At 38.5% G+C, this 12,368-nt stretch overlaps 2 protein-coding genes across 2 annotated transcripts; both read right to left on the bottom strand.

Annotated features, from left to right (window-relative positions):
* Positions 1–283: 283 nt before the first annotated feature.
* Positions 284–6,115, bottom strand: cndp1 (carnosine dipeptidase 1). Its single transcript, XM_055041904.1, has 12 exons — positions 6,047–6,115; positions 5,178–5,288; positions 4,492–4,635; positions 3,899–4,061; positions 3,589–3,677; positions 3,259–3,456; positions 3,108–3,192; positions 2,241–2,401; positions 1,993–2,157; positions 1,775–1,916; positions 1,318–1,465; positions 284–781 (listed from the first exon to the last, which is right to left on the bottom strand). Exons 2-12 carry the CDS (start codon positions 5,286–5,288, stop codon positions 703–705), a joined length of 1,485 nt encoding a protein of 494 aa, XP_054897879.1. The 5' UTR covers positions 6,047–6,115; the 3' UTR covers positions 284–702.
* A 1,108-nt stretch (positions 6,116–7,223) lies between these two features.
* On the bottom strand, positions 7,224–12,297 carry LOC129367469 (THAP domain-containing protein 6-like). Its single transcript, XM_055041905.1, has 6 exons — positions 12,170–12,297; positions 9,747–9,939; positions 9,497–9,610; positions 9,195–9,405; positions 8,613–8,766; positions 7,224–8,487 (listed from the first exon to the last, which is right to left on the bottom strand). Exons 1-6 carry the CDS (start codon positions 12,292–12,294, stop codon positions 8,475–8,477), a joined length of 810 nt encoding a protein of 269 aa, XP_054897880.1. The 5' UTR covers positions 12,295–12,297; the 3' UTR covers positions 7,224–8,474.
* Positions 12,298–12,368: the final 71 nt, after the last annotated feature.

Genomic DNA, 12,368 nt, shown 5'->3' with positions numbered 1-12,368 from the left:
AGGCTTCACCAGCCTGACTCCAGTCAAGTTGCAGAAATGTCTAAAGGATGATCAGATGAACCTGATCTCAGTTCAGAGTTTCAGAAAGAGTGTGACTACTTATGCATGTATTGTGTTTGGATGTTTGCATTTTTTAAAATTATTTTTGTAAATATCTGATAAGAAAAATAAACCTTCAACTTCTATTTTAATAAATGCCTCAATGTTGTTTATGACTCCTTATTACCACTTATTATACAACATGACAATTTTTTTTACAATTAAAATGTATACACAGTTTTGTATTTGTTTTATTTTTATTAAATGAAACAAATTTCAGTGTACTACAGTACTGTATGATCTAGAACATAACTAATTAATTATACAGGAGGAGGAATAAAAATAACCAGAAGAAACATGGATGGATGGATGGATGGATGGATGGATGGATGGATGGATGGATGGATGGATGGATGGATGGATGGATGGATGGATGATGGATGGATAGATAGATAGATAGATAGATAGATAGATAGATAGATAGATAGATAGATAGATAGATAGATAGATAGATAGATAGATAGATAGATAGATAGATAGATAGATAGATAAATAGATAGATAGATTGATAGATAGATAGATAGATAGATAGATAGATAGATAGATAGATAGATAGATAGATAGATAGATAGATAGATAGATAGATAGATCTTCCTTTAATGATCAAACACTGGTCTTGTTAATCTGGGCGACTTCATTCAGGTAGGCGATGAATAACTTGGTTCCTTCGATGTAGTTGTACCTGCAAAATAAAAGTTTACTTTGTGCATTTATTAAAATTTTTCAACTCAGTTGCACGTTCCTTTGATTCAGACTATGCCATTTTTAGTAACTGCACAGTATTTTATTTATTAATTTTGCCTTTACTGCACACTGTTACTCCTAAATTAATTTTATATATTGCATTATATGCTGCCTTTCCAGCCTCATCTTTATGTGACTCTCCATGCGTGAATACCTGTTACTTCCCTAATGTCACACCAGATGTCCCCCACTGTGGGACAGTAAAGCATATTTCTATTTAATTGTTCATTCAGAAACCTCAGTGAGTTCCCACGTGCATCAACATAAGAATGACTTCAAAGAAGGAAAACTAAACTTTTAGAACCGACTAACCAAGTGGATGAAATTAATCTGAAATAAAATCTGTGGAGTCACATGAGGATAAAGAGCTTCCAACAGTGCAGTTGGGCAAAAGAAACCAAACTGTAAATAATTAAGCTTATCCTGTGAAAAAAAGAAAAGTAGAGTAGTTGTTAGGCATGAAGTGTGTAAAACCTGCTCATTTTCTCATTCTGGGAGTGCATTCCATCGTCAAAACCTCCAATGGGCATCATGATGATGCTTTTCCCCGTCACATCCTGGAAGGTTCTGGCAATGGGAATGGTCCCACCTTCACGGATTAGATCAGGATCCACATTGAAAACTGAAAGAGAGCCAATATGTATCATGTAAGTATAACTCAAATGCAAAAACTCTTTGTCTATTATATGTTCTTCAGTGTTGGAAAAAAACAAAAAAAAGCAATTTCAAAAGCCCTAAATACGTTTACAATTTCACAAATAAGCACAAAATCTCTTGTTAGGTTAACAAGCTTCTGTAAAGACAAACAGTTCAGGTAGACGAGAATGGAAATAAAACTGTGTGCAGCAGAGATCTTTTTTTTACTGTCTATAATGGCTCTAAAAGGCTGTTGTAGGATCCAGTCCATGGAAAGCTGAAGTAACTTTCTTACCCCTCTTGATCGCTGCCTTTCCAGCCTCATACAGAGGGTGCTTAGTGTCAGCCAGCCAGGGCTTGGCCCCAATTACCATGGTAACTTTCAGCTTGTTAGGACTCTTTCTCTTAGCAAACACAGAGTGAAGGTAGTCTGTCACCTAAAGCACAAAAAAGACACTTTAGTAAAACCAAGCACTACATAAATCAACACTATAAAGCTCTCATATATGCTACCTGTTTCTTGACCGCTGCTGGGTCCATGTCAGGGACTTGTCTTATTGAGAACTTAGCAGTAACCTTAGCAGGGATGACTGTCTTTGTGCCGGAGTCAGAGAAAGCCCCCTCTATACCATGGATGGAAACGGTGGGATAGCGCCACCTGTGGGCCAACACGTCCACCTTTGGAAGAGCAATACAGAGGCCATCCTTTGTAGAGTTGAGTGAAAACTCTTGTTTTTTTTTCCAACTTGACTTTTTACTACCTTGTTGTTGTACATGAGGTGGCTGACGCCAGTCTTGTTCTTGTAATTGTCCACATCAAACTCAATATCCTGATACATTTTCCATTCTTCATCCGACAGAGGAGCCACTGCTTCCCGGATCCCTGGAATCAGAATCTTTCCACTGGGGCCGATGAGTGTGTCTGAGAGAAAAGTGACCATAAAGCAACTCAGGATGTTTTTAGAAACAGCGAGTTTTTTTTTTAACATATCAGTTAATTCCTGATTTTATACAAAAAGGGTTGCAATGACTTTATTATAGGGTGAGTTTGGTTTTGATAGATTTTTTCCCTTGATGAATGAAATCATTGTCTGAAAACAGTTTTTCATATTTGCTCATGTCATCTTTGAGAGTAACATTATTTGACCGTCACAAACATTATCGTTTGAAAAAATTTGGAAACCAATGGCAGCTAAATACACGAGATAATTTATTACAACAACGTATAGGTTTGAACATTTTTTTCAAAATGATTATTTCTTAGGAGATTTGTCAGGAGGCTTTTGATTTTATTTTTAGATCTGACAAAAATGTTTTTTTGTTTTTTTTCAAAATGTACAAAGCACAAACTACTGCAAAACATATAGGCACTACATTATAAACCAATTCAGTTATAACTTCTCTATCTTAACTGGTCATTTCTAAACATGCAAGTATTTTAAGGGTTGTTTTCCTTAGAGATCAAAGGGTACTGCTCCTTCAGCCCTTCAGCTAGTTCACTGGGGACCGTTTCGATGAGAAATCTTCATTCTCAAAGGCAAACAACTGTGTAAACTATCAAAGGGAACAAAATAGCAAACCAACAGGGCAAAGTGTGAAGATCAAAGGGAGACTCCCTTTAGACCCACCAAGGATGCCAATGAGGTCAGTCATTGGTTCGATCACAGTCCCTCCATAGACACCAGAATGTAAGTCTTGTTTAGGGCCTTCAATCTACAAACACACAACACAGTAAGAATCAAATACAGAGAGAAGTGTTTCAAGAAAGATTTCTACAACCTCAGCAAAGAAGTAGCAGTTCCCTCTGGTGCCATAGGTTAAGGCTGGCCGTCTGCTCAGCCAGCCACAGTCAGAAATGACGATGTAGTCCACATCGGAGAAGAAGGTGTCTCTCTGTGCCAGGATCATTGCATCCAGTCCGTTAGAGCCTGTCTCCTCCATACCCTCAATGAGAAACTTCACATTCACTGGCAGGTCCTGGTGGATGCCAGCAGTAGAGTTTAAGAACAAATGCAGTAATTGTTTCAGAAATATAGCAATTTGAAGTTAAAACTATGTTTACATAATGCATAATGTTGTCTCTTCGGGGTTCGGTGTGTTTTCTCTCACCATACTGAGAGCTTGGTAAGCTTGTACAGCATGGATCCAGGCCAGAACTGGAGCCTTGTTGTCTGACGTTCCTCTTCCATAAAGATTACCTGAAGGTACAGTGCCATAAAACTTATTTATTTATGACAGTATAACTAGAAATTTCCATAGGTCAGAAAAATTTAAATGCCGATCACAAATGATGTAATTTTTGAGCTGTTTCAAACAGACATAATAGGTATCTTTGGACTGATGTGTGAAAAATAATTCCACAGGAAGAAATCATCATTTAATCAGTTAAAAATTTAAGCTGTATTAAGAACATAACTACCGTTGATGTCTGTCAGGTTGTAGGGGTTGGTAGTCCAGCCGTCCTCCAGCTTCGCAGGCTGAACGTCCACATGACCATAGACACACACTGTGTGTTTGCTGGGGTCACTCCCAAACTGAGCTGTCACTACTTTTGGCAGTGCTACTGTCTGTCCACTTGGAAGCTGCATTTACAAAGGGATGGTTAGTATTCCCACATTTCTACAAAATGATACATAAGCCCCCTGATTCGGAAATAATATGGCACAATGTGGACCAGTGCCAGGGGGTGCTGATGTATGTCTACGCATTTGGCAGAAGCTTCAATCCAAAGTAACTTGCAAATGAGGACATAACAATGCAGTTAAAACAATAGCTAATTGTCCAATTGTTTATTAAGCTGCTGTTAACTCTTAGCTCCTGGCCTTCAGAAAGTTTGTGCTTGGCTGTTCTGGTAAATCAAGCTGCAGTTTTGTCATCTCAAGTATATTAATGAAGCAACCCCAGCAGAATTTTTACTAGCCTATTGAAGTAAAGACGACAAACTCCAAATTCTCAAAGAGATGTTACAAAAGGGAATAGCTTTAGCAGAGACCTGGCGGTTTTGTCACTGACCTCTTGCTGTCCGATATCGACCAGTTGTACCATCCCTCCCATCAGTCTCAGCTTCTCAGCTACCAGCTCCATCATGCGGTGCAGATCTGGTCTTCTCAGAATGTTGCTTGAGTCACTTTCAATTGCAACCCACTCCCTCAGAGCCTGGCACACAAATCAAAGTCTCATTGTGAATGAACTACAACTTTTAATCAACCCAAAGAAAGTTTATGTTGATATAACATAAAGTTATTCTGTTGAAGAAGTGAGGTGAGTCCTCCTGAAAGCAACCAATACCGACGTCTTCAACAAATCATAATTTTCTTCCTTCTAACTTTTATGTCAGACCTGTCCTCACATACTTGTGGACATGAACTGTGGAGAGCTTTCGTGAAACAGAACTCAGACAAATGAAATCTCTAATGCCGACCTGCTGTCATTGTGCACTGTGGTGGAGACACAACCATAGCCTAACCACGTTAGGCTGAGGGTGAGCGGAAGATCCTGCAACAGAAAACCTGCTCCCACTTTTATTTGAGCTTATTGTTAATAGGTGCAAACTGCTTCCATTCGCTGGACCCAGTGAGTGTTGTTGATCAACATGTAATCAGAGCAATCAGCTTTGGGGAGAGATGAGGCAAGTAGTATGTCAAAACCATGAGCAGTGAGATGGAGAAACAGCACCATCAGTGTTTCAAGTTTGTCACCTCAACATGTTCTTCCTGATGGTCATCAACGTACTGCGCCAGCTCGGTGTACTGGAAAGCCTGGCCACAGGAAATGACCAGCAGGATGAAGGGAACGGTTTGAAGATTCATCTAGTGGAAAAATGAAAAATCAAATGATTTTTGAATAGGAGTAGCTTTTTGGAAAAAGAAGTTATCACAAATCCTCATAAATAAATGATTATTACATCATATTTTAATTGGATATTGAAGAATTTAAAAATCAAGCAAATAGATACTATCTGCAAATGAGGATATGACAATGCAGTTAAAACAGCAGCTAATTGTCTAATTAGCTATTGTTAATAGCTCAAAGCCACTCAAAGGTATGTACACCTTGCATTAGACTCCATATCATTCCAGATTTGATGGAATGATGCAACGAGAGTCCAGAACTGAATATGGCAGGAAGTCTGGGTGGTAAACAGTGGATAAAGGAATTTGTTTCCAGCTTAAATAGCTGCAGAACATTTAAAAAGCAGAATGGGAATTCTCTGATTAAGATGTGACATCCTGACTGAATCATAAAATGGATGTTTCAACAAATCACGTTTGCATCCAGGTATTTTTTTAAAATCTATTTAATGTATTTGTTTTCAGCTGAATTGTGCAGATCATATGTCAATTTAAAGGTGAGCATTTATAAATTATTTGAAACCTTTAACGTCTACAATAACATTTTTAACATGGATATGGAAACATTTTAGACCCTCTACAACCAACCACTTTTACAACTTCTGCCTGATCCGTCTACCATTAAAAACTTTTCAGCTTTATCTCGCTACAGAGTAAATCTTATTTCTATTTTGATGAACATATAATCTCTTCACAATATGAGTATATTTCCTTACCTTCTCTTAGATGCAGTGGAAACAGTCTTATCAGCCCCAGCAGCTGTGGCCCCATGTTGCTGGTGGGACATTTATACACATTCCCTCATGCTGCACTCTTACCGAGCCCCAGGGTCACACTGTCAAATGTTTCCTGACATCTTGCCAAGACAGCAGACAAATTACTTTTTTTTTGCTGAGAAAGACAAAACTCCACTCAGATCTATTGATCTTGCTCCAAGAATGTGCTCAAAGGATTGACAGTGGGGGGTTTGTGTGTGTGTGTGTGTTTGGGGGGGGGGGGGGGGGGGGGGGGGGGGGGGGGGGGGGGGGGGGGGGGGGGGGGGGGGGGGGGGGGGGGGGGGGGGGGGGGGGGGGGGGGGGGGGGGGGGGGGGGGGGGGGGGGGGGGGGGGGGGGGGGGGGGGGGGGGGGGGGGGGGGGGGGGGGGGGGGGGGGGGGGGGGGGGGGGGGGGGGGGGGGTGAAGGGTGCTCAAAAGGACAAAACATCATGTGAAACTCCTAATTATTGTGCTTCCCCACACATAACAAGTTGCACAACAGAGGGCCCCCTGAACTAAACCTCAAAGGAACAGCGTTTCTCATAGGGGAATGTGAATTCATGGGAAATTATAAATGGACTGAACTTTTCCAAACATACTGAGCACTTATATTAGAGTCACATTCACCCATTCGCACTCTCAAATGCATACACATTCATACACCAGTACACAATTGTGGTTTTCTGTCTCAGGAATTACAGGACAGAAGAGAGGAGGTGCTGTGTTGACTTGGTTTCAGAACGGACTCCTTATTATCCTGGAAATCTGCAAAACTGAGCATACAATTACACGTAACAAGAAGATAATGGAAACCTCTCACTTTCTTGATAATTTATTGCTGTCTGATGAGGTGATAGAGCTTGCAAATAGAACAGTTGAAAAACCATATCAAAGTCAGTGTTAATGAATTTATTGTTACATTTTATCTATAAAGCCTCTCATATATATATATATATATATATATATGCAGTATATTAAATATTTTTGGTGGAGTTAACAGTTAATGAAATATTCTAAAATTATGTACAAAAAGTATCTTGCAAAGCACACAAGCACTCATACTTTTTTATTAGTATTTTATCTATACATTTGCATATCATTGTGTACATGCAATCATACAAATACATAAGTGATTAATTATTAAAATTATAAACATTTTATATAATGATTCCATTATTTATAATCTCATCTATATAAATACACACATAAATAATCAGTTATCTGTGTTGACACAACCATACTAACATATGTATAGAGTTGTTCATAAAAGTTTAACATGAGCTAAACCCCCAGAAACAGGACTATTTGCAGAAGTTTTTTCTTGTACTGCCTTTCTGTAAATCAACAGAAGTGACTTTGACAATGTGGAGCATCTTTACCTTAAAACACAAAGACAACAAGTCAGAAAGAATGATGATTATCAGTGTCCAGGTTTCCCCCTACAGGCCCGGTGACCTTTAATATTACTGGCGGTATTAAAGATGCATTAATACATCTTTGTATTAAAAGATGTTGAGCTGACAATTTATATGGTTTCAGTAGCTCTTTCATTTCGCGGCTATTAAGATTTTTAATAAGCGCCACAAAGAATGTTTTGGTTGGCCTATCTTTATGGGACAGATTTTTCTGCTCTTAATTCAAGCTGACTGTAGATAAACCATTTCATCATGTGCAGTTTGGTGTGTCACTGCAAACAAATAAAATAAAAATAAACCTGTGTGCTGCGTGACGATAACGCGAGCACGAAAGCTCCTCTACGGACAGAAGCACTGGCTCCCTAACGCACCGGCTAACCAGGAATTCAGACTTTATCAGTGCAGACACAGAGTCAGCATGTTCAGACTAAACGCACAGGAGTAAAGCCTTCCGGCCCGCCAGGCTTACATTACACTGGGGGAAACCCTGAGTGTCAACTTATGTCTAATCTTCTCCAGTGTCTTTGTGAAACATGTGTAGAATGGTTGACACCTTTGGAGGTTGCTGTGTTGAAGCTCCAGTATCTCAGCTCTCAGCAGCTTCACTGTGGTTTGTGATGGAATCACAAGGGCAACCATAGTTGTTCAGGGTTAGGAGGTGGTATTTTTCATCAAATGATGATGACAGCATTTCTGACCAGCTCACACGACACAGCAGTTTTTGCGCAATCTGCTACAAATCCTGCTATATAGACCAGAGAATTTTCCACCAGATCACCAAACTTAGTTGGAAGATAGCCATGGTCACACACGACAGCTGAAATGGAGATTGTTACTCTTCAGCCATTCAAGCAGAGGACATCTAAACGTGACAGGGACACGTTATCATGTTGAGCAGCCACATTGCCTGTCCCACTAGGTGAGCCACCGCATCAAACCATCAGGTGTTCTGGAACTGGCATGCAGATGGCTTGTTACTCCAGCCACCTAGATTACAAAACAGGCACATTATACAGGAATTACTTATAAGACATACAAAAACATTCACTGAGTATATTTTCAAAGTTTATTGTAACTAAAACAATAAATAAAATGGTCACTGTAAAGGCTACCTTTGTAATGTATGTGGATGTGGGAGGGGCAATTTTCCAGTGTCCCGGAGGTACTTGTATGCCTTTGGACTGTGCAGATGGAGTGTGAGGGCAAACTCTCTGTGCTCCTTTGTGTACTCATGGCCCTGCTTTTCCAAGAAGTCCAGCTGAAGATCTGAAATTTTAAGAGCAAAAATGAAAAACCTCTCCTTCAGATAAATAGCTGAGCATGTTAAAAAAAACAATAGTTATATTAAATAAATTAGAATGTGTTCCAATGAGGCTCAGATAAAAAGTACCTTTTGAAAATAGATGACAATCTGAAAGCAGGTGTAAGACATACTTTTCATCAAGGCTACGTCTCCGTATTAAAATGTTTTTATTGGTCTGATTTAATGTGCCTAATTTAAAATCTTGTGTTCATTAACTGTAAGAAGGAAATCATAATTAACAGCAATAAAGGCTATGTTTAGTTAATCTATATGAAATGTTTCACTTAGTGTTAAAGTTCTTGGAATAAGAATAATTTACTGAATTCAGTAAATTATTGAATTTACTGAATGGGTCTTTAATATGAAATTCAAAGAGCTAATTTCATCTTACCAGCGTATAATTCAAGTCTCTCTCTGAGCTTTTTATTAATTAGTTTCTTGTCACTCAAATCCCCCAATAGAGACTGAACTGTAGTCTTTGCCCTCTTTTCTCTGGCCATGGCGTTTTTCTTTTCCCGTTCTAGACTTTCCACTCTTGCCAAGGCTTCCTTCAGTTTAGCCGCAACAGCGGAAAGAGAAGCTGGCAAAGCATAGTCATGATCCTAACAAATAGAGAGATAAAGATCTGAGTGGTTTGAGAGTTTGATATGGCCATGACCATTACAATATTATGTTTAAAATATAAATACTCACATCATTCGACTGAGGTTGCGGCTGTGAGGTATAAGTTTCTGTGGCATCCTGAGAGGCCACAGACAGGCAAGGTTCAACTTTTATGGAGGTTACCGTCGCCCTGCACTTTTCTGGCTAAAATTAAGAAGCATAAAGATTATAAACTTTACAGTGTATAGATATCTGGGAATGAGTATCTCACCCTGTCCTGTGAGTGATAATACAATCTGGACATTAGTGAATGCTAAGAAACTTAAGATGATACACCTACTCTTTGGGGGTCAGCAGGGAAGCTGAAGATTGATGGAATAGCACCATCCCTCAGTCGGACAATCTGACCGGTTCTGTCAAAATCCTCCTGTTTAAAATGCTCACTGCACAGCACGGATGAATCACTTGCAGTGAATCCCTCTCTCTGCAAAGTCACTTCCCACTTCTTCCTCACATTTTTTTCTTTTGGAAACCTTCAAAACGAAAACGGGATATTTGTGAATGCCTACACAAAAACATTTTTCAAAGTAGATTAGTCTTATTTTTTCATTATAATGTTCTCCCTGTCTTACTACTTTTTATTTTCAATGTGTTATAACATTACTTCAATTAAAATCCTATTTTAATGCATATTTGTTAATGATGAACCAAAACTAATGAAAATGTGAGTAAGCTTGTTTGAAAACTGTTCAGTCAGATGTTCTGTTGTATGAATAGTGGACATGAGATATTGGTATCCTACTGTCAGCTGGGTAGTAGCAATATTGATTCAATTACATTTACATGAGTAACTATTTTTTAAAATTATTGTAGGAGTATTTTTACTTTGCCGTAGGTTTTACTTTTACTTGAGTAATTTCACTATCACTACCCTTACTGAGTAAAATTTCTGGATTCTCTACCCACTGAATCAAAAGCAAACATGTTTTAACTGACAATTCACTGACTAAGACATACACCCGCAGTTTTTGTTAAAGGTTTCACATATTTCATACTGAATTACCAAAATTAAAATACCATAATTTCTCTTTAACTTTATATTTTGGTCAGTCTGTTGATGTCTAATTATTAAATGATCGATAATTTGATGAACTACTGTGGAGAATTAACCATTTGCCATGTAGAGTTCTTGATGTATGAGGTTACAGAAAAGTTGAATTCATTTATTAAAGAGTTAAATTCATTTATTAATATATTACTATATTATTAATATAGCTGGTCCATTTCACATGCCACCTTTAAGAGGTAACAAGTCAAAATGCCCCCCCAGAAAGGGTTGTGATCTCCTTTGTTACCCTCCACCTAAGTTACGCCCCAAAGGGGGCGTTCCTTAGCTCTGAGTATAATGTAATCTTATCCTTGAGGTTGTTTCCTAACATGACATTTCTTTAAGCTTAAGCTTAGCAACTACCTAACAAAGAAAGAAGGAAAACACAGAATTATTTATTCTCAACACTACTTAGTACTTGAGAAGATTTTTTACCAAATACATTTTTATTCTTATTTGAGTAGTTTCATGGATGGCTACTTTTACTTTTACTTGAATAAAAATATGTTAAAAATACTTTTATTTGCGTGCAATTTTTGGGTACTTTGCCCACTTGTGCTTAATGTTGACACAGTGAAAGAATTAAATGTGAATTATCTGTGGCACACCTGCGTATGGGGTCAAATTTATGACAAAAGCCAACAAAAACACAATTTTAATTTCCCCCAGCGACCTTCTCTCCTCTGGTCTGTTTAACATCTACAGTCTCAGATCAACTCAGTCCTCCAGGACTGTCAGCAGCAGAAACAGCAACTTTATACTTGTTGGGGAAAATATACTACATTTGCTTTTCATTGTCCTCACGTGATGGCAATGATATGGTATGATTTATTTAAGATTCTTGACTAATATCGGTTGTTGCTATGTTGTTGTACAGTGTTTAAGATCTTGTTCAATGTGCCCTTTTTTTTTTTTTTAACTTAGAGCCCCTGCCTATCCAAAGGTCTCTGCATGGCCCTGATGGGCTTCACATGTAAGTATTGGCAGATCACGATCCCCAAAATAAACCCAGAAATAGACTGGCTGATAAATGTATCCTATATTGTACATGCATAGGGTTTTATGCAAACAGCACCATCAAAGATGCAATAAGTTGATATCAGGTGTGCAAATGATGTAATTGTCTGTTGATTCCAGCAATCCACATTGTTAGTAGAATTGGAGGGGCCCTCAATCAAATTTCGCTTTGGGCTGGCCATGCTTACTCCTGTGCTGAAAAATTTGGTTAACTTTCTTTCAAAACTTGAAATTATACCGTTTGCAATATATCAGCGCTAAAAAGAGGTGTACGCATCAGGATAAACTAAACAAACAAAATGAATATAAGACACTGAACAGAGAAAACTCTTCGTACTAACTTTATAAGTGCATGCATTTATTACATAGTACAATGTAAGTTTCATTGTGTCGCTCATGCAATGAGTCTCTGCATCCACATACCTCAATGGTTTTAAGTGTTTTGCTGTTGTTGTTTTTTTACCAAACTTTAATTGTCCCATTATAACATTTCACCTCATTGTAAAAAGCAGCAGTGTATTTGATACATTTAATGCGATATTTTATCAGTAATAGCAAAGGATTTATAAAGCACTCAGATTTTTTTTTTATATATGTGAACGGTTTTCAATCAACGCATTCTTCCACGTTTATCTTACTTGTGAAAAGTTATCCCCCGAGTCCTAACGTCAACAGTCCGTCGGTTTGAGCAAAAATTAGCCGCACAGTGCTGAGGCATCTTGTGATGTTTATGATTTAGCCAAGTAGATGGGACAATAGACATGAATACGGGTAGGACGACCGCCCCAAGATGGCGGCCGTATTTCCTGCCTCCCAACAGCCAATGGGATGTTGGGA

This window comes from Poeciliopsis prolifica, unplaced genomic scaffold, assembly GCF_027474105.1.
Source record: "Poeciliopsis prolifica strain line A6 unplaced genomic scaffold, Auburn_PproV2 SCAFFOLD017, whole genome shotgun sequence".
Classification (NCBI taxonomy): Eukaryota; Metazoa; Chordata; class Actinopteri; order Cyprinodontiformes; family Poeciliidae; genus Poeciliopsis; species Poeciliopsis prolifica.
This window is presented reverse-complemented; position numbering and strand designations above follow the sequence as displayed.

What these genes read in the sequence shown, in the direction of transcription:
- cndp1 (XM_055041904.1), bottom strand. Translation starts at nt 5,288, where the DNA reads ATGAATCTTCAAACCGTTCCCTTCATCCTGCTGGTCATTTCCTGTGGC. An exon ending in AAAGGCAGCGATCAAGAGGG is followed by an intron (nt 1,466 to 1,774) that starts GTAAGAAAGTTA and finishes GCTCTCTTTCAG; the next exon opens with TTTTCAATGTGGATCCTGAT. An exon ending in CAGAATGAGAAAATGAGCAG is followed by an intron (nt 782 to 1,317) that starts GTTTTACACACT and finishes TTTATTTTGCAG; the next exon opens with GTACAACTACATCGAAGGAA.
- LOC129367469 (XM_055041905.1), bottom strand. Translation starts at nt 12,294, where the DNA reads ATGTCTATTGTCCCATCTACTTGGCTAAATCATAAACATCACAAGATG. An exon ending in CGGGGGATAACTTTTCACAA is followed by an intron (nt 9,940 to 12,169) that starts GTAAGATAAACG and finishes TTCGTTTTGAAG; the next exon opens with GTTTCCAAAAGAAAAAAATG. An exon ending in GAGACTTGAATTATACGCTG is followed by an intron (nt 8,767 to 9,194) that starts GTAAGATGAAAT and finishes TTAAAATTTCAG; the next exon opens with ATCTTCAGCTGGACTTCTTG.